The 23864-nt window shown below is 40.1% G+C and overlaps 1 protein-coding gene across 4 annotated transcripts in view; it reads right to left on the reverse strand.

Moving 5' to 3' along the window:
- Positions 1 to 1008: 1008 nt before the first annotated feature.
- RAD9A (RAD9 checkpoint clamp component A) overlaps positions 1009 to 23864 on the reverse strand; it is a 67067-nt gene continuing 44211 nt past the window's right edge. For 3 of the 4 annotated variants that reach the window (XM_075217250.1, XM_075217253.1, XM_075217254.1), the window contains 7 exons: positions 19605 to 19704; positions 18651 to 18760; positions 7639 to 7745; positions 6124 to 6188; positions 3531 to 3629; positions 2381 to 2594; positions 1009 to 1768 (listed from right to left, as the gene is read on the reverse strand). In XM_075217250.1, coding sequence (XP_075073351.1) covers positions 1685 to 1768; positions 2381 to 2594; positions 3531 to 3629; positions 6124 to 6188; positions 7639 to 7745; positions 18651 to 18760; positions 19605 to 19704 — 779 coding nt within the window. In that variant the 3' untranslated portion in view covers positions 1009 to 1684. The remainder of the gene's footprint in view (positions 1769 to 2380; positions 2595 to 3530; positions 3630 to 6123; positions 6189 to 7638; positions 7746 to 18650; positions 18761 to 19604; positions 19705 to 23864) is intronic. The other variant, XM_075217251.1, reaches the window with a different exon arrangement.

Here is a 23864-nt window from a genome sequence, read left to right on the forward strand (position 1 = left end):
ACAGCCATGGAGTAGGAAGAGAAAAAGCACATTATTCTCCGATATACCGCTAATTTATTTTCCTTCAAATACTTCATGACACCATTAATTTTCCCTGCCATGTTGTAGATGATTGTATTTGTTTCAGTGGCAGCTTAGGAGGTTATGTAAAGACCAGTGGTGAAAGAAGATGTAGTCACATTATATATTTGCAACGCGCTGTAGCACTCAGCGAGCTTGTGTCGCCTGTCACTTTGCGGCTGAGCTGTTGCTCCTAGATGTTTCCACTTCACTATAACAGTCACTTAAGGTTGACTAGGGCAGCTCTAGCAGGGCAGAAATTTGACTAACTGACTTGTTAAAAAGTTGGTATAATAGGACAGTGCCAAGTTGAAAGCTACTGAGCTCCTCAGTACGACCGATTCTACTGCTAATGTTTGTGGACTATGGAGATTTCATGGCTATATTGCTTGATTTTATGTATCTATTTGCATTGGGTGTGGCTGAAATGGACAAAAACACAAATTAGAAGGGGTGTCCACAAACTTTTGTGCATGTAGTGTATGTGTGTGAATGATCCGTTGACTTTTTGTGTCTGTAGGTCTGCCTCCGCCTGTTTACCTGTATTTCTCTGCACATATTTGAGTATCATTCTAGATCTAAGCTTACACAATATATATCTAAATCCAGTCCTCACATGTGTGCACCTTGATTAAATCACTATAAGATCTTACAACATTTTCCTTCAATTATAATTAACATTAGGCAATGCTAGATAAGTTGTGCTATTTGTTTGCCAATGTTCGGAAAATGACTAATGTTTTCAATTTTGTAAATTGATTTAACATTCCACTGGGTGCAGATCAATTCTGTGTCTACAAAAGTCTTTCACAATATTCAGGTGAGACTTCTTGCTTTATTTTGTAAATGGATCATCCACTAACATACAAACATAAAAAGTTATTGGTAATAAGACCTACCTATTGTTTTGCAGCAAAGCCACTAAAACTGAGAGAATTAAGACGGATATAGCAACAACAGATCCACTCTGTGGGGTCTTTTATTCCAAAAATAAAATAATGTAATGTTGGGTTTTGACCAAATGTGTCTTTATACAAAAGTACAAAAATTTAATTTACACTACTTCAGAGTTTTCATAACAGTGTCCTCAGTATATATTTTCATGCAGATCACAGTTCATGAAGTTCTTTGGAGGTAGAATTAGTTGCATACTCAGACCATGTCTAAATATCCACCTCAAGTGAAGCAATAACATGTCCTGAAAACATGTTACACCAGGAGACATTTCCGCTAGTCCACCTTACTCTTTATATACAGCGAAGAAGATCTGACATCAGTTTTACACCTTCCAACCAATTCATGGTCATACCTAGAAGGTGAGATAAGAATTTGAAGTCTGAAGCTATATAATGAATCAGGAGATAAGAACATAGTGATCAGCCATTTAAATTGTTGCTTTAGTTTGGCCCTGGTTAGATTTATGTTTCTTTTTAAGTAGGTGAACCCCTATTATAATTGACAAATGCATGAATCAGTAATTCTGCTTTTCAATATAGACAATTAAGTATACAAGATACATGTTTCTCAGTGACCACTATATATCCAGGGTATCATGGATAAACAAGTTTACTCTGCAGATTGAGTTCATATCAGGGATGAAAATTTATACTTTTCCTTCTCGTTACTATCCATCACTGTCTTCAGCCAGAACTTCTTCGTCTGCTCGACCTGAGCTTTGAAGGACAGATCCAAAGAACAGAGACCGGAACTGAATAAGGGAGCAAAATAATGGACCCAAAGTAAGAGGGTAAAAAATACAGTTCAAGATACAAGAATGCTTTGATATCACCCAATATTCCAGATTTGTTTCATTACAGTGCTTGTTACCAATTGCTGTGGTATATGCCGGAGCTTTAAAAAGCTTAATAAATATGATCATTTAAATACTGGCCCACTCGTTTGTATTCTTCCTGCCAATTTAAACTATGGTACTTCCATATCATAGAGGTGCTTAGTAATAAAAGAAATGCATTGAAAGCAGTCTATGTTTAATAATTCAAGTCAAGCCAACAGTGCCAGTGTTTCAATGATGCTGATGCTGGCACTATGCTGATGAAGCTTAGAATGTACAATTATATGCAACTGAAACATTGTCAAGCAATGTAAAGCTTCACACAATAATTTGTGGATGTTACATGATTCTTTTCACAACTTGTAATTTAATCTTGTAGCCAATCTGGAGAGAAAACAAGCATAAGCAGTTGCCAAAGAGGATCAATAGATTATGATCATTTAATTAGTAACAAAAAAACTGGAAATATCTTACAACTATTATACTGTATGCTTAAAACTTCTCTCTAGGATGGGTTCTGCATTTTACCTTCTTGTTAGGGGGAGTGCCAGGAACCTCCCTCTCTGGCTCATCTTCACTTCCTGAGGATACAGTTTGTTCTTCCTGTACAGGACTTGGGAGTGGACGGCTGCAGAAGGTTGGGCTACGTGGAGGAGAGGAAGGTCCTGCAAGAGTAGTTTCCATAGCAATCATGTAGTCAAGGTCATCACCCAAAAAATCATCGTCATCAGGTAAACAAGGTCTAGAATGATATTGAAAGAAGTCAACTACAGCTTTCAAGGTGATGCTGATACACAAATTTAGCATCATTTCCCCTTTTTGATATGGCACTTAGGATAGGTATGTTGTAAATTGATGATTCTACTGTTTATGGGTTGTAGAGATTTAAAAAAAAACAACAAAAAACAATATCCGAAGTAAGGCACTCTCTAGTGTTCTACTTAAATATCTGTTTTATCATTGTATACTCATTACTTCACCGTTTAGGCGTGATTAAACAAAGAGAAAAAAAAAAAATAGGATGAACATCATATCTGGCAATTGTCAAAATGAGTGGAATTCTACCCAAGAAGACATTTTATTTTATTTGTACTGAAATGCTGGTTAACTTCCATAACCAATAATCAGAAAAAAAGTTGCAAGGCAAAAGGAGCTTAATACAGAAATAACAAATGTTGTTTGACAGAGAACACAGCAAAAAATGTTCACACAATTGGGCAAAAAAAACAAAAACAAACCAAAAACAAAAAAACAGTAACAAGTTGTTACTCAATGGACTGAGGTTGCACTCTCTCAGCAAGTAAGGCCACTGACAGCAACCTTGGGGCCCTAATACAGCTGCTCCTGGCCTCTCCCCAAGACGGTGCACATAGCCGTGGCAAAAGACAGTGCTGTGTGCACAGACGCGGTATGTGATTATACAAACCAATCTGGGCTGCGCATGTGACTTGGGCAAAAGTCGGTGCCGCAAGCAGCCTAACAGGAAGCTATCGGTCCTGACAGTTGCTTTTCCCTGCCCACAATCCAGGTGGAATGAGAACAGCTCCAGCCCCCACCATCACTGTCGCCTCCGTATTTGTGCCCCACCTCCTCTCAGAATCTCTGAATAGCCAAGCAACATTGAAAACTGGCAATGCTTAAACATACATGTGGAAAGGTTAAAGCATTTTATTCTTACCTGTGGCTCTGGGACAGTGATACACGATCTGTATCCGATAGGGTGGCGAGAACAAAATGCACTTCAAGCACTGTGTCTTCTACACTGAACACTGCTGGACTGAAAGACGAGCAGAGTACATTGATTAATGCTGGACACAAAACTTTTCACAGTCATCATTTCATAAGGCTTTAAATAATTTCAATTTAAAATGTTGCATCAACCCCCATTAAAACCCTGACCTTTTCAATCTCATACAATATAACTCTTGTTGCTTCAATGGACTGATTTTGAAAAAACACAGTAAATATATTTATATTTTTTCAAAAGAAAAAAACAAGGGTATTGTACTTCATTTAGGAATTATATGCTCAAACCATATAATCTTAATCAATAAATGTCTGAGAGAGAAAAAGAGAGCACAACATTTTCATGCCTCCCCTCTCTGCCTTGCCCTACACTGGCTCCCCTTCCCCTACAGAATTATTTTCAAACTCCTCACCACCACTTACAAGGCTCTCTCCCACTCTACTGCCCCTTATATCTCTAACCTCCTCTCCATTCACACCCCCACCCGCTCCCTGCGCTCGGCCAATGACCGCCGCATCTCCTCCACTCTGATCACCTCTTCCCATTCCAGAATCCAGGACTTTTCCCGTGCAGCCCCCCTTCACTGGAATGACCTCCCTCGCTCCATCCGCCTCTCTCCTACTCTGTGCTCCTTCAAACGTGCACTCAAAACTCACCTCTTTCTCAAAGCCTACCAACCATCCACTTAACCCCCATCTCCTCCACTCATTCTCCCCTCTCTCCCATTTAACCCTCCCTTAGGATGTAAGCTCGCTTGAGCAGGGCCCTCTTCCCTCCTGTCTCCTTACCCGTTCTTCTGCTCCGTGTCTACTGCATCTGCCTGCCTGGAGTTTCTGAAGTATTGGTACTTTTGTTTATTGTTCTGTACTGTTATACCCTGTATAGTCTACTGTTTGTACTATGTGCGGCGCTGCGGAAACCTTGTGGCGCCTAACAAATAAATGATACTAATAATAATAAAAGAGGATCATACTAATAATATCTTTAGAAATAAAATGCAATTTGGGCAAAAATGAAAATGGGATCAAACTGGACAGTAAAAATGTATACATAATACTAAACACAAGAACTTTATGGAACTAAATATGCCAGAACATGTTGATATGAGCTATTAGAGAGCGACCTCACTATGAAGAACTCTGGTTAATCAGTAAATAATTTAGTAAGTGGTCTTTTTGCCAAGATTCCAAATTCTCCTGTCAGATTGAACAAGGAAAATGGCCATTATATAGACTTCTCAGTGAACATCTCCTGTATGAAAGAGGTACCAGACAGAAGTCTATCACTGTACCATCAGGAATTTACTATATATTATTTAAAAAAAGTGGTGTTCTGTTTTATAATCATCAATAATCATTTTGATGAACTAAATGTTAGGTTTTATTTATTTAATTGCCATAAGGCTTCCGCAGTGCCATATAAAGGAGATTAGAAAATATAACAAAATGACATGAAAATACAGATCAAGATAAGCAGAATAATAAATACATAGATGGAATTTACAGAACAAACCGCATGGCATACAGAAACAGTTCAGCATGAGAAAACATACAAGTATTAATGCGACAAATGCCTTGCTTGATTTACTTTTTGACAATATAAGTAAGCATAGTGCTTTTTCCAGATAATTTTGAGCTACACTCATCTACAAATGAGATGAGTAATATTATTATTGTCTAATTTTCTGTTTAACACAAAAGAACCTCATTTGCAGCCAAAAAGGTTAATAAACGCACTACTAACATGCTGTGAAAGCGAGGGAAAGATACAAGGATTTGTTTAACTAGCATGTTTTCTTCATAATGTCCATGTGTATGAGCCATAAAGAGCAAATGATAATGAATAACAATGTTATTGGAAGACTGGAAAGGGACAACTCCTTTAATGATAAACATCGTTCCCTCCACGTGTACAAACCTTTTACATAATGACCTATGGATTGGATGCTTGCATACCAATTAATGATGGAGCAATTGCTCAATGGCAATATATTTTCCTCCTTTATTACATGCACACCTAGATGCCCACAGTTTTCAGGCATATTCTGTAATGCACTGAAACACAAACAGTCAATGAATATATTTACAATGAACTTTGAATAGGTTAATGCAATAAACAATTGGTACTGACACATATACCCTGCGTAGGTGTGGATCCATAATTCCATTTTATGTAAAAATAGTTGTTCACTATTTTCATATTTTAACCATTTTGTAGAATTAGTTTTAAATTTGTGTTGCTAATAGGTCAAATAAATGCTAAACATATTTAAAACCCATTAACCTTTATGAATATTGTGAACAAACCAACTTTCAATAACTGCTTAATCTTTATTTAACTCCTCCTTGACCTTTACATTAGGTTTAAAGACCTTGCATCATTTATGTGCTATGAATGTGAGCGATCCAAAGTGCAGCTCCTCACTACGCTCATGACCCGAGTGCCCTCTGTGGCCCACAGAGTGATCACATTTCATCAACAGGTGTGGTGTGTTACAGACACACTGTAATGTACAGAGACTCACCATCCAGCATGGTCAAAGTGTATCGAGATGGGGAGACCGGTGGAATCTGCAAAACCCAGAAGACCCTGAGAAGCCGAAAAACAATAAAAAAAATATAATAAAGATGAGACTGATCATTACAAGTAGATTTTCAGAGAATGCACGCAATGACAGGAACAAAATCTAATTAAGGGAGTAGCACAGTGCTAATTATGAAGACAGGTGCATAAGGCCATAAAATTAGCTAAAAACTAAAATAAAAAAGTAGCACCATAGAGTAAGCATAACTATTTAGTTATAATAGTGCACCAGGTGCTGGTCCCAAAAATACAGCCCTCCACACAGGAGAAGTTTGACAGCAATTTTAATATAAAAGGCAATACATTTCTCTCCTAAACTGAACTTCATCCGTTAGTGAAACCACAGAACATATGTGAAAACCAGTAACTGAAAATCTATATAAACACAAATATACATAAATGTTCATAACAAACAACCTAATGGTATACCACTATTTTGCAGCATACTGATAAAATACTACTACTATAAAAAAATAAATATTGATGTGCTGTGTTTCTTAGGGTTTTTGTCCAACACAAATTAATTGGACAGACACATGGGGGATGTGTTACATAAATACATTATATTAACTAAACATCCACATACCATTCAAGTACAGCACCTTAGTAGCAAAAAGGACTGGACTCTTGGGGACCCAATGCATTGGGCTAAGAATACAATTATTGAAATCTACTCAACATTAAAGTCACAGAACCATCATTTTATCTGTAGGATGGAGTGACATTGCAAATCATATTTTCACATGGGAAAACTCCTATTTTTCAAAACGTTAAATTTTTGTGTGGGCTACATTTATTTACAGAAGGATCTGCAATAGGCTGAGTCTTATAAATGTAAAAGTAAATAAAGGTAGGAGCTTCAAGTGAGACTCAGGATCTGCCACAGAAGTCATAGAAGATTTACAGAATAGTGACAGAAAGAGAATGTTGTTAACTGGATAAGATTACAGTGGTCAAGTATGTGGCTGAGCCTATTTGTATGTGGTTTGGATTGGTTAGGACATTATCAGCCTAGAAGAAGTGTTGTTTTTAATCTGGGGGGGGGGGGGAGCTGTTGGCTTCTCTCACCAAAAACATTTCGGATTTACATTTGTTAAGTTTATATACAAAGGAATATATTTATAATTCTTATATTGCAAATTTAATAAAAAGCCATCAGAGTCAAGTTATCAGTCTTGATAACTGCTTCTTTTTTTTCTATGCAATCAAATCCTATGCAAATTAGTTGTGCTTAAATAATTGATGCATAAAAAAAAAAAAAAAAAAAAAAAAAAAAAAAAAAAAAGAAAAGAGAGCTGGTCTGTAAAGTAATGCTTCATACCTGATAACTTCACAACATTTGGATTCATTATGGGATGGTTTCAAGGCAGTGGGAGATTTGGAATGAGTGGGGTCACCTGTTATTAAGACAGTTTTTGTAGCGTAGTAAATGGTTAATATATGAATAATTTCTCACCCTGAACTCACGAAGACAAAATGTGATCTCACTCTGTTTCTGTAGCTGAAACTCGAGGAATTCCTCCCTGCTCAGGGACAGTTCTGTCAGCATTGCTTTACTGGGGTCTGGAGAAGAATGTAGACATTACTTAAAATACAAACTTTGTACAAACTAAAAAATAAAAGCAAAATATAGAAATCAAAATAAAATAAAATAATTGTGAATGTAAAATACAGCTGAAGCAGAAACATAATTGTATGAGGATTATGATGTAGCTGTATGAAGTGATCTGTGCTGTCTCACTGTGATTTAGATGTAAGAACAGAAGCTTCCTGTTCACTGGAATCTTCCATATTGCAGAGTCTACTGTACAGAATTGCCTGGAGAAGTAAATAAACCAAAAAAGATTAAAGGATGTTATATTTTAATATGTAATAATTGTTTGCCAATGCCTATTCTAAGATGGGTAAAAAGTTGGTACCATCTGAAAGAGGTAAAGAGCCCCTGGGAGGATGTTTATTTTTACAACATTTAAAACACCCCATCCATTATAATCAGAAACTGTGTACCCGTTTCGAGGCAGGGTGTTTGATGTTTTAGGACATCCGTTTTAAAACCATGAACAGAAAACAGTGCTGATTATCTTTTTCCTTTTGCTGCTGGTGAAATTTCTGGCAGATGAAATTTGGTAAGTGGTCAGCAAAAGTCTGCTTGTGAGACTCTTAGAGAGTCTAGTAGCATGCCAGCAACACCTTTGCTATTAATGTAAGTCTGACCTTTGCCATCTATCACTTTAACAATATCAGGCTCTTGTTGTTGTCACGGTGCTATGGCTAAAAGGCTACCATACTTACTGCTGTGTATATTTGTTTACAAATAGAATAGGTAAGCTCAACTTCTCCAAGAAGGAAGAATATTCCAAGTGACATTTGGTCTATTGGACAAAGTGACCCTTACTAAAAAATATCTTCGTGTTGGCCTTCTATAATATGTCTCTTCTCACTCGCCTCTTTGCTGCATCTATTTTTTATCAATGTGCCCCTTATAGTACCACCACTTTGACACATAACTTGCACACATTAGTGTTGACACTAGGAATAGGTTTGATGTTTCTCTATGTCACTGAGTAACCATAAAATCTAACAAGAGAAGTTTTACACTTCCAGGGTCCATTCCCGTTTTAACTACAAGTAAAAATGAGAAATTGTTAGACCAAATTTAAGCCCTCAATAGAGATATCCAATAGCAAATGTATCTTGCAGTGCCTCATTCAAAAAGCAAAACAAACACTAGGTGAATGAAAGAAGTATATATAACTCTGTATAAGTATTTATAATCCTTGCAATGAAATGTAAGATGAAACTGCAAAAAATGAGACCTTGGAAAAGAAGACTATCCGGTATAGAAGAGTTCTAATGCTGGTTCCAATATAAAAGAATGTTCACCTCCACAAATTAAAGTCCCCTGACGTATTGAAAAAAAAAAAGTTTGGGAATGATTAGGTGCATAATATTTGCGAAGGAGAAAGGAACAATATCAATCATCCCTCTAAGAAACAAATATCGTCTGTCATCTTTAAGTATATTTGAAAATGTCAATAGGACAATCCAGTGCAAAAGAGCCCTTCCCCTGTATAATCCCTCCTATATCATCAAATCTAAGTGCTCCCCTATTTTAAAGCAGGATTCCTGTAAAAAGACTAAATCCACATGCAAATTATCAAAATATTTGCTAGCGGTTTTCTGAAATAATAATCAGGGATATGACTTAAAGTTGGACAATCATTTAAATAGAGAAAAGAAGAAAAATGAAACATAAGAATTTTAACTTGTGACACAATGCCTAAACCACAGCAACATAGGTTATGCCACGAGTGATGCCCAAATGCTGGTGCATAACGCTTATATTGTTCCTGTCACACTAGCATGAATGTTAAGAATGTTAATCCCTTGTGTAGTAGAACAGTATATATGGCCCCTCCTTTCCCAACAACAGACCAGAGAAAAGGGACCAGTTTCGCTAGTAGTTTATTGTAGAAGTGATTGTCCTTTTTAATATTTTAAAAATGATCAAACATATTAAACATATCTGATCATTTTGACAGGACTATAACTCATCCAATGAGCTAGTAGTAGACATGCCTTCTGTATGTGTAATAGACTAGATCTATGTTTCCAATCACTTCTCTCAGCAGTGTTCCAGAGACAGTGATCTAATTAAACTAAATGAACTAACTGAACTAATCTTTTAAGTGAACTAGATCATAATGAACTAATCTCCAAAATTAATTTGATTTCCCATTACTAGTGTACATATATCTAGGGTCAATACAATGATCTGTCTAATTATATTTTTACACTTGTGACTGGAGCGGAAATCTTTTGCTACCAGAGAAAAATAATTGTGTTACCACCAGCTTAGTCAGCCTACCAAGGAAAGTGGTCATGTCAGATTTATTACCTGAATTTAGGGAAATTAACTAGATGTGTTTTGCAAAAGAAACAGTATATCTAGTTAAAATATACACTCTGTGGCCACTTTAGTAGGTACACCTTTTTAGTACTGGGTAGAACCCACATTTTCCCCCAGAACAGCCTCAACTCTTTGTGGCATGGTTTTAACAGGCTGTTGGAATCATTCCTTAGAGATTCTAGTCCATTTTGACATGATAACATTACACAGTTACTGAAGATTTGTTGACTGCACAATCATGCTGCATATCTTGCATTTTACCACATTCCAAAGGTGCTCTATTGGATTGAGATCTGGTGACTGTGGAGGTCATTTGATTACACTGAACTCATTGCTATGTTTGTGACATCAGCTTGAGATGGCGTGTGCTTTGTGACATGGCACGTTATCCTTCTGGAAGTAGCGATTAGAAGATAGGAAAACTGTGGCCATAAAGGGACACATCATCAGCAACAATACTCAGGTAGGCTGTGTTATTTAAAAGCTGCTCAATTGGCATTAAGGTGCTTAATGTGTGCCAAAAAACATTCCCCACTCCCAACACCATTACCAGCATGCACCATTGACACTACGTAGGATGGATCCATGGATTTATGTTGTTTATGCCAAATTCTGATTCTTCAAACTAGGCAATGTTTTTTCCAGTATTCAACTCACCAGATTTGGTGAGCCGATGCTCTTGTAAGCCTCAGTTTGTAACTGACAGGAGTGGAACCTGGTGTGGGCTACTGCTGCTGTTGTCCTTTCACTTCAAGGATCGACGTGCTGTGCATTCAGAGATGGTCTTCTGCATATCACTGTAGTAACGCACTGGTATTTGAGTTACTGTCGCCTTTCCTGTCAGCTTGAACCAGTCCGTCCGTTCTCCTCTGAACTCTCTTGTTGACAAGGCATAATTGCCCCCAGAACTGATGCTCACTGGATGCATTTTGTTTTGTGCGCCATTCACTGTAAGCTCTAGAGACTGTTGTGCATTAAAATCCCATCAGTTTCTGAGATACTCAAACCACCCCGACTGGCACCAACTATAATTCCACCATCAAAGCCACTTACATCACATTTCTACTCTATTCAGGTGTTTGGTCTGAAAATCAACTGAAGCTTTTGACAATATATGTATTATATATGTGATATATATATATATATATATATATATATATATATATATATATGTGTGTGAGTGTGTGTGTGTGTGTGCGCGTGTGTAGATCTTCAAGAACCCCACGAATGCTTGTCTCGCTTACAAGCGGCAGCCAAATTGCAAAATACCAGATGGTCGGTCCGGAAAAATTTCTAAAACAATAAAAAAGCAAGGCGTCTCATAGCGTAACAATATATAGGAATTATAAACCCTATATTAAGGTAATATGCATACCAGATGTAGACTTGCAAATAGCCTCGTCTAGTAGTGAATCCTTGCGTCTGTCAGGATATCCGTCTGGATCTCACCACACAGTTTTCAGATGTAATTGGCTTATCTTAGACAAAAAGTGCAAAACCCTGTCTGTTTGCTCTGAGGAACATTTCAAACCATAGGATGGTGATCAGGATTTGTCTAAGATAAGCCAATTACATCCGAAATCTGTATGGCGAGATCCAGAGCGATATCCTGACAGACACAAGGATTCACTACTAGGCAAGGCTATTTGCAAGTCTACATCTGGTACGCATATTAGCTTAATAGGAGGATTTTTACTCACCGTAAAATCAATTTCTCTTACTACACTGGGGGACACTGCGTTACCTTGGGGTATAGTAGGTGGGACTGGAGTTAGGCACTTATAAACTTGTTTGTTCCCCTGACTCCTCCCCCACTATGCCCCTCCTCTGTAGCTGACTTCAGTTTTGTATAACCAAGCCAGGAAGAGAGAAGAAGCAATTTAGAAAGCAACACCAAAGATAGCACTACTTTCAGAGCAAGGGAGGGCGCGCAGTGTCCCCCAGTGTAGTAAGAGAAATTGATTTTACGGTGAGTAAAAATCCTCTTTTCTCTGTCCTACCACTGGGGGACACTGCGTTACCTTGGGGAGCTACCAAAGCTGTGTCCAAGGGCGGGAATGCTCTGGAACGGCTGTGCGCAATGTTTTGTGTTCAAAACCCTGCATTTGTGAATGCAAAGGCATGCAACAAAGAAACAATATGCAGCAGAAACAGACGCTGCCACTCTGTACAACTGCGCCATTGAATGACGCTTTTGTGGCGTACAAAAAGCTGCAACCCTCCTGGAAAGTGCACTGTAAAAGTCACTGGAACCTGCAGAGGGGTACAGACAGAATGTTGGTCGTGATGCAGTGGCAAGAGACCACTTGGATCCTGTTCCCCCTACGCTCTTTAGCGTTAGAGAGGCTAAATGGGCATTAAATTCCTAAACAGGAACTGTGCGAACAAGAGCACAAACTATCTCCCGTCGGAGAAACGTTACACAAATAGAAGAGGCACAAGAATGATGAACTACAATCTCTGTGTCAGTGGAATGCAGGCACTAATGGTCATAACCAATTATGTCTCGAACCGCCACTAAGTTTCTGATAAAGAAAATGAGGAAGAGCCATACACACTCTCGCCCCAGATCCCCTACGAGATGTGACATCCAAGAGAACAGCCTGCATTGAGCTAACAACTCAATCCACTCAATGATATACAAAGGATCACCATATACACTGATGCAACAGCTTAAGCCACTCAGTGATATCTAAGGGAGCACTGATACAGTGCTTAAACCATTCAGAGATAAACAAGGGAGCACTCATTTCATGAGCTAACCGCTTAACTAATTCAGCGATATCTGAGGGAGCACTCATATAGAGAGCTAACAACGTAAGCCCGACATATATACCAGGAAGCACTCATACCATGAGCTAACAGCTTAACTAATTCAGAGAGTCACCGGAGGCCAAAGCAAGCCTCCTGATGACGAGAACTAGACTCCCTGGAAATCCACAACCAACCAAGGATGGGCTGAGCATAAAGAAACCACTTAAGCAAAACAACCTTCCGCTGAGCTAGACAGAGAGCCACGGAAGCTGCTCGCTGAAAGAAGAAGGGCGTAGACCCCATAGAAGCCAGCTGGTAAAGAAAACTCTTTAAAAGATTCCTGAGTGGGACGTGTGAAATTCTAGAAATTTACACCATTGAATATAATTTCTAGCCCAAAGAAAACAGCTGAGAGAGAATCTCTACCGCTGAATTGAAGGTAGCAACCATAACCTTGTAAGGATTCTCTAGCCGAAAAGGTTAGCCATCCGATGCCACAGCGTCAAACCAGATGATGAAAACAAAAAGAGCCGAACTACGAGATGAGGCCGCTCTGAAAACGGGAAAAGAGGGACGACAACACAAGTCCCCTAAAACAGTAGAACACTGCTTTGCGAGACATACGGCGGACAACCAGACTAGCTGGGATGCGCCCCCTCCTAGAAACTCTTGAACTCCCACGAGTAAATAGGAGCTGTGAATCACCTCCTAAATTATAGGGAGACCCGACTTGGCTATGGACAAATCCACCTGAGGGTCATTAGATTGAGAGCCGATAGAGAAAACAGGTTAACATGTGAAAAGAACCTGGGCTCCCTCTTAGAGAGCCCTATGACCTAACCAGGAGAGCACAAAGGTATTACCCTGAGGTGACCCACTCTACCTGTTAAAGGATTGATTGCTAAGGCATTCGGCCCTCAATAACAATAACAATAATAATAATAAGTTGGTCTAGCTTGGCCCATAGGATAGCACAAGGAACACCCCTCCGACCATACACAGGTCGACCCCTATCCTGCATTAGGATACGGGAATTGCATGAGTGCTACAAATATGCAACAGCACTGCATTCTGAGACCGAATCTCTACAGGTTTTCTGACCCTCTGTAAAAGAAGAACAACTGACTCACTAATAAAAACAATGTGACTAAGCACCACCCGAAAGGTAAATTAGTGAATTAAGGCAAAGGGGTGCTATGCACGTCCAAAGCCCTAAAATCAGCCTTCCTTGATAAGAATCTCCCTGTTGAGACATGGGAGATGTTACGAACAAGGAGAGCCAAAGATACAAGTAGAAACTTCGTATCCTATTCTGCAAAACAGAAACTCCTGATACTGAAAGGAAATTCTGCCAGGAGCAATTTGGAACTGTGTAGAAAAGAGATGAGCGTGTTCTTCGGTAGTAAGCTACGGAAAACCCCGAACTAGAAGATAAGGCATAAGCCAACGCTTATAACGTGGTACAATAAACGAAGAGCTGGGTAGGCTCAAAGTGATCACCTGTGAACCCAATATTGCAACCCTGCTTCTTGCTGAGAGGCTGCAAGTATAATGTTCTGGCTGAAAACGTCTAGCTGAAAGCTAAGCGTTGGATGTAATAAATAACTTCCACCTTTGGGGAATGTCCACAAATCAAAGGATGTTTACCTGATTTCCACAGCACATAAACTATAACCACCCCTGTAAGGCTAAGCCTGACTCGGAGTGTGGCACCCTGACCTCAAATCAACAGAGGATCAACGGATGGAACACATAAACATCATGACCTGGTGTCGCTGACATAAAACAAAGAAAGCACACCTACCGCCAGAAGCCTTTGGATACTCATTTGTAATAGTACAAATTGAGAGTTCCGATATTGGAACAAAGTGCTGTAAGCATGTGGCTAACTATAGGTATCATAGCTGGATAGCTGTATGCCTACCAGCTATGATGCTGTTGGCTGAATACAAACCACCCCATTAACCCTTAATGAGAATAAAGGCTAGAGCACTTCTGTTCGAGAGCCGCTAGATAAAACCCGTTACCAGCCCCTGCTCTGCGTAGGAGGACTTCTTTGTCTGCTCCCGCTGGGGACAGCAGAACAAGAGAACAGAGGAGCCACAGGATTGTCACCAACAGGGACCTCTCTTGTATTGACTCTGGAGAGTTATGGGAGGTGCAAAACATAGCCAGTCAAATACTGTCTACCTGGTCTTTGACAAAAGACAGACAACGAGTCTAAGATAGGTGGAGAAACATTTTTCCCAACTAGGGTGTCACTAAGGCTTAGGTTGAAAATTAAAAACCAAGGATAGACTGTAAGTCTTGCAAATGAGAAAACTGGGTACAGTTTAAGCTGGGATTATCCACCTCGTAAGTGTAATCAGCAAGAACATTCCTCCTGATAGTAAAACAAGATGGAAATAGACATCCTCTGGTGAGGAATGAACAACATCCTTATTCTGACTGTTGCAACAGTCCAAGATAAAATCCTCTCCATCTGTGGAAGATGGTGAACAACAGCATCTCTGTGCAGATGGTTTTATACCTGAACAGCGTAATGCCGCTTCTGTGTTAGCGGACAGATATAAGCTGTGTGGGTGCTTAACCAGCACAGTGTAAACGTGTGTAGAAGCATGAAAAAGGGGATACTCACGTACCATTTCAAACTTAAAAATCACCTTAATGTGTTCGGCCACCAGAAGCGACAGTGATTTAGATCAGACCTGTTTCTGCAAAACAGCTGACACCGAAATGGGAGCACCCTGTTTGTAGACCCTAGCCCCGCAGTCTGTGCCGAGGCATTCGGGCTAAGCTGTGGAAAAGATAATTTAAAAATTACATTTCGCACATATATAATGTCACTCCTATTTCCCAGTTGATCCATTAGAAAACATAAGGAAATGGTAGGCAAAGTAACAGGTTATAACTATATATATATATATATATATATATATATATATATATATATATATATATATATATATATATATATATATATATATATATATATATATATACACACACACACACATTTTTTGAGAATGCCAACCAGCGAGTATTCTACTCCTGGAAGACTCACCTATTGTAACCTGATACAACAGCAAGAAAAAAGACACAGAATAAATCTGTTCTATCCTTTAAACAGGTAATATATATGCGTGCTATTAGGGTTTACGCACACATATACACAATGCAATACAGACCAACCCGCCTACCACGGGTTAACACTATATATTATTTTTGTGCCACATAAATAATGCAGAGAATATAAAACAGTGTGTTTATTACCCCTAAGGTAATTCCTCAGACATAACGCATATTTGGAAAACTGTATAAAAGTTAACCACAATACTAGGGAATACAGGCTATACGTAGCAAAAGGGATTGTGTATATACATGGAACTCCCTTTACCAGACTTATGGAAAAAGTCCATCCACAGTCACCATATGGAATATTATACATATATGTATTCCCATATCAATGTACATCTGCCCAAAAAGCAAAATATGTCACAGGAGGATAGGAAACTACCATATTGTCTAATAGGTAATCCTATAATATATACAGCAGTCATAGGGTCCTGAAATAAAGGTCCTGACTGTGTGGCAAACAGGCTGACAATCGTTTAAAAACAGAATTAAAAACAATACTACATTACCCAGTGATGAGAGGCAAAAGTCTGGAACAGCATGCACTTGATGTGTGTGTGCTCCGGATCCAAGATGGCCGCCGTTCTCGCCATTAGGGAGAGAGAGAGGGGGAGGTGTACTCCCCTCTCCTAACATGTCCGCCTCTGCTCACCGCCGCTCAGCCTATATATATATATATATATTATGGCTGCAGCTGCTGGAAGTGAGAACCGCCGCTCTGCAATGCCCAGGGTGCATGCGGTCTCACTGACTTCATCGTCTCTACAGAGCGCGATGCTTGTCCTTCTCCCCCGCTGCTGCTCGTTGTCTATGGGCGGAGGAGGGGGGGAGGCTGCCGGCAAGTCTGCGGGCGGGGAGGAGAGGCAGAGACACCCTCACTCCCGCCCGCCTGTTTAAACATGGCCCCGGCCGTCTAGAAGGCCGTTAATAACACTACACGTGCCCCATATAAAGTTGCCTATAAAGACATACTTTAAAATAAAACATGGCCGCGGCCGTCTATAAGGCCGTTAATAAACATGTCTGCCCCACATAAAGCTGCCTTTAAAGGCATACTTTAAAATAAACAATAGCCCTTTTGCTCTTTTTTTCTAGGGGTAGACTGCCGGCAGAGGTGCAAGGGAAGCGTGCTGCTTACCTGCGCTGGAACTCAAGAGTGAAGAAATCCCGGGGACTTTCACTCCTCTGGGTCTTTTCAGTCCAGCGCTGCACCTGAAAAAGGAATAAAAATAAAAACAGGAAAACCTACTGCTAAACTAAGTATAGGCAGGAGCCTATACAGAAGTGACCTTTCTCCAGAAGGCACTTACAACAACTGAGGAGGGGCATAGTGGGGAAGGAGTCAGGGGAACAAACAAGTTTATAAGTGCCTAACTCCAGTCCCACCTACTATACCCCAAGGTAACGCAGTGTCCCCCAGTGGTAGGACAGAGAAATAGGGTTTAAAATTCCTATAAATTGGAACACTATGGGGTGCCTTGCTTTTTATTGTGTGTGTGTGTATATTATATATATATATATATATATATATATATATATATATATATATATATATATATATATATATATATATATATATATACATATATATACACACACATATACACACACACACACACATACCTATACATAAATACACATGTGCATTAGCCAGCAAGTGTACAGATGTACCTAATACAGTGGCCACCGAGTGTATAGCAACCATTACTTTGATAAACTGATCCAGTGACTATGGATTGGTAGGGATCAATTGTAATTGTTTAATGAATAGAAATCTTCTCAAACAACTGACTTATTGGACTAACAGTTTAACTGGGACTTTACATTAGACTTGTAATTGAAATTGGCCACTGTGCTTGTATGTGACAAGACTGGAAAACACAGGCTGACAGTTTCTCTCTCTAAGAGGGCCACGTACAGGTAAGTAGAAAAGACAGCGATCTTGGATATTATGAGGCTTTTGGGATTTCACATCAGAATTGAAAACACTGACAGAACATTCAGTACAACAAAATAGTGGTCATACATCATTACAAAACAGCCAGTGATTGATAACAGTGTGTGGGCTTGGAATTTTTTTTTTTTGTATATTTTGACTGAATTCTAAATAGCTTGTTTCTGTTGCTGGCTCTAAAACATTTGCCATGACCGTGACAAGGACCAAAATTACTTATTTTCTTAAGCCAAAATATTTGAGTACAGGGGACGCATTGAATAACTGCCTTACATTAACCACTTCCTCCTCCTTTCACCAATCTGGTCAAATTTTAATTAGTATCTCTCAGTAGCAGGGTCATAGTGTTTGCTTTATATATAATAAAGCAAAAAAAAGTACCCGACTCCAACTCATTTGCCTGAAAAATGGTCTTCGTACAATAATGCAGAATTGGGGTCCCAAGTCAAGCTAAGTCCCAGCATACCCTTCCAGCAATAAGCGGCTATATATTGGCAAAGTATGCTGGGGCTTGTAGTTTCACAACACCTGGAGTGCCACAGGTTAGACAAGCCTGGTATAGTCAGAGTGAGCAGCAAAGTTATAGGCCTTTCAGCACTCATGAGCATAGCTACGTATGTGGTTCAGGAAATGTGAGCCAGAATGGCCAACAGAAGAGAGCATCCATAAGCATAATATGCACACCAGGAATCGAACATAAATTCTGTCTTCTTACCAATCACCTCTTCCACATAATTCCTCAGTGTGACCTTTCCACAGGGACTTGCCATTAGCGTCACCTCTGCAAGTGTCAGTGGGAAATGTACCACAGCATCTGAAAGCAGCCTAGAGTAAAATAATCACCAATAATATAAAGCATATGTTGCATAGACGTGTAGTAATAGAGCAAATGAGCACAGTAACATCCACTGCTACTTATCTAATTTACAAAAAAAATCTCTCCTATCATGTTTGCTACGGTCTCCATTAACAGTGACCAGTTCTATCCTGCATCATGCCTTTAACCCTTCTGATTTTCCATTAACGGTGTTACACTGTGCTAGTCTTTACTTCCTTAGCACTGTACTCTCTCCACAACATCTGTAACTAGCAACTCTATATGAACAGGACTTGTCCCTGAGAGAAAACATTTTCTGGTTCCATAATTCACTAAAAGCAACAAAATCTTGCAGAATTATGTGTGTATGCAACAATTATATTTTCTGTAACATATACAGGATCTTATATATACGGAATGCATAAAGCATGGGGTTTTATGGATAAGGCCTTTTTTTTGTCATTTGAAGCACCACGCCTAAAATAAAGTAAATAATTTCCACTGCCTTTTCTCACACTGCCCTTGGCATTCCCCATTTTATTCAATTATGTAGCAGAGCTCCTCAATACATATAAGAAGAAAAACGCAGACCTGATCGCTAAGTGTATGACAAAAACACCAAACTACAGCAATTGTTTTTGTTTCACTTTAGGACACGTTTCCAGATAAATGCTATCATACCTGTTATGATAACTAATTAAAGAGAAGCACAGTAGCTGGACTACAATTCCCATCATATGCGACATGTCCTTGATTGTATACACAAGATTGGACATGCTGTTAATAAACTACATATAGGTTCCTTTTGCAGTGACCTCCCCTGCCCATTATGACAGATGTCTGTTTTCTTACCTGGCTGGAGCTCTGAGTACATTAGGACAGGTGTCTGGATTGTACACAGCTTGTAGAGACTCACAATCTTGGTATGACAAGTTATGGGTTTTTGTAACGCCTGAAACAGAGAGAGAAGACATGAATATTAAATTGGCAGTAATCAACACACATGTACAGTATATACACAAACATACATATACACACACAATGCATACAAACTAGACATTAAGCAGGTGTTTCGATTACGTCGGAAATGCTGAAAACATGCATGTAGGTCACCTAAAACTTGCTCGACTTACACACCCTTTAGCAATTGAGCTGACACTCAAGTCATCCTGGCACAAAAGGCTATATTATTTGGTGAATAGTATATTATTGATTGGTAGCATACTAATTTTGCATAAATTGTGGTTGGATGGGTATAATGTACATTTAGTAACTGAACTGTTTACAAGACCAGCATGCTATCTGTCTAATCCTTTTTTGCAGATAATGGACATTTAGAAATATGTATATTATTGTACAGTGATGGAGGTTATAGAATCTCCACACTACTGAGGCAGCACAAAAGTCGCAGTCTTCATTTGCATATTCACACTACTTGCTTTGTTTAAAAACAAAACTTCTGCAAAACAATGATTTGTTGCCTTTTTTTCTTCTTGCATTATCAAGTGTAAATGAATTAGGCTTCAGCTAGTATGCAATATAAATTTAGAGTAGTTGGTCAGTATGTGATCAAAGTCAATTTGTCCCTATTACTTAACTGCTTTTCTCTAAGCGTAGAAGCAAATCTAGTCCAGAAAGGACCACACGGAAACTACAACATTCTTCTTCCAAAAATAGGATTTTTGTATGTACTTACGTAAAATCCGTTTCTCGCATTCCATTGGGGCACACTACGATACATAGAGGTACAGTAGGTGGTAACAGGAGTCGAGGCACTTAAAAAGTTAAATCTATGAGTGTAACTCCACCCCTGTTATACCCCTCCCATAGGTAGGATATTCAGTTTATGTCTAACAAAGCCCGAATGAGGCCATATAGGGTTAACTAACCACAACAACACAGTCAACTATACAACATTCAAAGCAAGGGTGGGTGCGCAGTGTCCCCCAATGGACTACGAGAAAGGTATTTTTACGGTGAGTCCAATTGGGGGACACTGCAATACATAGGAGACCTAGTAAAGCTGCTCCCTAAGGGAGGGACTGCTCTGACACGACAGCACGCAGAACCCTACGGCCAAAGCTCACATTCTGTTATGCAAAGCCTTGTAATCTATAGAATTTTACAAACGTGTGAACAGATGTCCACATAGCTGCCCGGCACAGCTGTTCAGCAGAAGCACCCACAGCCCTAGTGGAGTGAGCTGACAAACCTCTCGGCAACAGCTTATCTGACCTCGAGTAAGGCAGCTTGATGATGGAGGTAATCCACAGAACTAAAGAGACCTTAGAAACAGGCCAACCTTGTTTCTTCATTTCATAAAGCACAAATAGATCTGTGGTTTTCCAAAATTCGGCTGTGCGGTCCACATAGCATCTAAGGGCCCTGACCACATCTGGAAGCAACAAAGACTGATCTAGTGCCCTAGAACTTTGAGGAAAAGGAGGGACAACAATTTCCTGATTGAAATGAAAGCAGGAAACAACCTTAGGTACAAAAGAGGGCTTAATGCGAAGCACTGCTCTGTCTTTATGAAAAAACAAAAAGGGAAGCGGGAGACACAAGATAAAGCCCCCAACTCAGAGACTCGGCGTGCTGAAAACACCGTCAAAAGAAATACCACCTTCCAAGTAAGGTAACAAAGCTCCACAGACTGTAAAGGCTCAAATGGTTTTTTAATCAAAGCCTGGAGAACCAAATTCAAGTCCCATGGCTCGATAGGATGAATAAAGGCAAGATATGAATTGCACTGGAAATAAATGGACAATGATGAAAACTGCTATTTTAATTATGCTAAACGCAACCCCTTGTCCAAACCAGCTTGAAGGAAGGCCGACAACCTAGAGAGCTTGAAACGGGAAGTGTGAAAGTGATTTGTTTCACACCATAGTACATAAGTTTTTCATGTTCTGTAATAATTGGCTGCCGATGAAGGCTTCCTAGCCTTGATCATGGTCTTAACTACTTTAGTTGAAAAACCCTTGGCTTTCAGAATCATGGTCTCAATAGCCACGCCATTAAAGTCAGTCGACCTAATGAGTGGCACCGAAGGGGGCCCTGAGTGAATAAGTCTGATCTGAGAGGTAGTCTGAATGGAGGTTCTACTACCATTCCTAGCAGATATGAGTACCAGGCTTGGCGAGGTCAGTCCGGAGCCACTAAGATGGCCTTCACCCATTCCCTCTTCAGTTTCTTGAGAACCTTCAGGATCATAGGAAGAGGAAGGAATAAGTAAAACTAGTTGAAACTGCCACGGAAACATTAGAGCATCAACGAATCCCGCCGAAGGATCCCTGGTCTTTGAACAAAAGAGGGGAACTTTGAAGTTCAACCGCAAGGTAATCAGATCTATTTCTGGACAACCCCAGCGTTAAATCAGGAGATCGAAGATTTCCGGATGAAGGGACCATTCTTCCTGATGAACTATGTTTCGGTTGAGATAATTGGCCTCCCAATTGTCTACACCTGGAATGAATATTGCCGATATAAACAGTGTGTTTCTCTGCCCACAGCATTATCCTGGAAGCTTCGCTCATGACCCCGGCACTGCGCATGCTGCCCTAATTGAGGTATGCTACTGCCGTCGCATTATCCGACTGGACTCTGACTGGCTTTCCATGCAGAAACACCTAAGCCTGTACCAGCACCCTGTAGATGGCCCGTAGTTCAAACACGTTTATGGGAAGAGATGACTCCAGCGGGTCCTACAGACCCTGGAATCTGAGGGTTGAGATGAATCCCCCCCAATCTGGCAGACTTGTGTCTGTGGTAACAATCGTCCATTCCCATGTCTTAAAGGATCGTCCCTGGGAGAGATGTAACCTGAGAAACCACCAAGTGAGGGACAGGCGGACCTGAGATGATAGAATGATCATCTGCTTGTCCAGATGTGAGTGCGTGAGAGCCTGAACACTTCCGGAAGGAACACTGACACCTGGTGGAGAAAACTAGCCCTAGAAACCACATCATCTGCGATTGGATTAGAGATGACTTTGGCTGTTTGATTATCCAACCACACTCCTCAAGGAAGGATCTGGTCAACTTAATGTGCTGTGATAGGATCTGAGCCAATGGAGCCTTCAGAATAAGGTTGTCCAAGTAAGGAATTACTGCGATGCCCTGGGAGCGGAGCAGAGCCCCCATTACTGCCATCACCTTTGTAAAGAGCCACAGAGCAGTCGCTAGATCGAAGGGTAAAGCCTTGAATTGGAAATGATTTTCCTTTACTGCAAAGCGTACTAAGCAATGATGATCCTGACAAATGGGAATGTGCAAGTAAGCGTCCTTCATGTCCAAACTCTCCCTTTTCAATGGCCTCTTTCACTGACCTGAGAGATTCCGTCTTGACTCCCTTGACTTGTAAGTTCAGGGTCTTTAAATTTAATATTGGTCTGAAAGAGCCGTGTGACTTTGGGACTAGGAAAAGGTTTGAGTAAAACCTCAAACCTCTCTCCGGTGGCGGAACTGGAATGATGACTCCCAGGTCCAGCAATTTCTGGATTGCTATCTGCAGGGCTTTGCGCTGAATACCGCAGGCTGGAAGCCCCGTGGTAAAAACTGGCATTGAGGAACCCGAAGTAAGTCTATGATGTACCCCCTCGTGACAATGCCCCTGATCCAAGGGTCTAATGATGATTCCAGTCACCTGTCCCGAAAAAGCAGTAGACGTGCCCCCACTGCAGCTCTGTGTATGGAGGTCACATTATACTGAGGCCGACTCTGTCGGTTTGTGATGTCCTCTGCTTGAAAGACCCTGGCCTCTACGGAAACCGCCCTTAGCGGGAGCATTTCACTAGCCCCTGGCAGGGGATCCTCTGGATCTGTGGTAGGACCGAAAGGACCCAAACCTAGCTGTTTAGGCCTGTTGTGAGTGACAGGAAAAAATGGGCTTTTACCTCCAGTAGCCTCCGAAATGAGCTGGTCTAATCTGACTCCAAAGAGGGAGATGCCGTCAAAAGGTACAGCCTCCAAGGCGCAACCATTAGGAACGTCTGACTGCTATGACTAACGCAGAGAGCTTAGTTCAGACAGAATTAACATACAATGATGCATGCCCTACAAACTCCGATGCCTCTCTAATATGATTGGAAAGTGCAATTAATTCGTTGCTAG

Source organism: Mixophyes fleayi, chromosome 6 (genome assembly GCF_038048845.1).
Source record: "Mixophyes fleayi isolate aMixFle1 chromosome 6, aMixFle1.hap1, whole genome shotgun sequence".
NCBI classification, from domain to species: Eukaryota; Metazoa; Chordata; class Amphibia; order Anura; family Limnodynastidae; genus Mixophyes; species Mixophyes fleayi.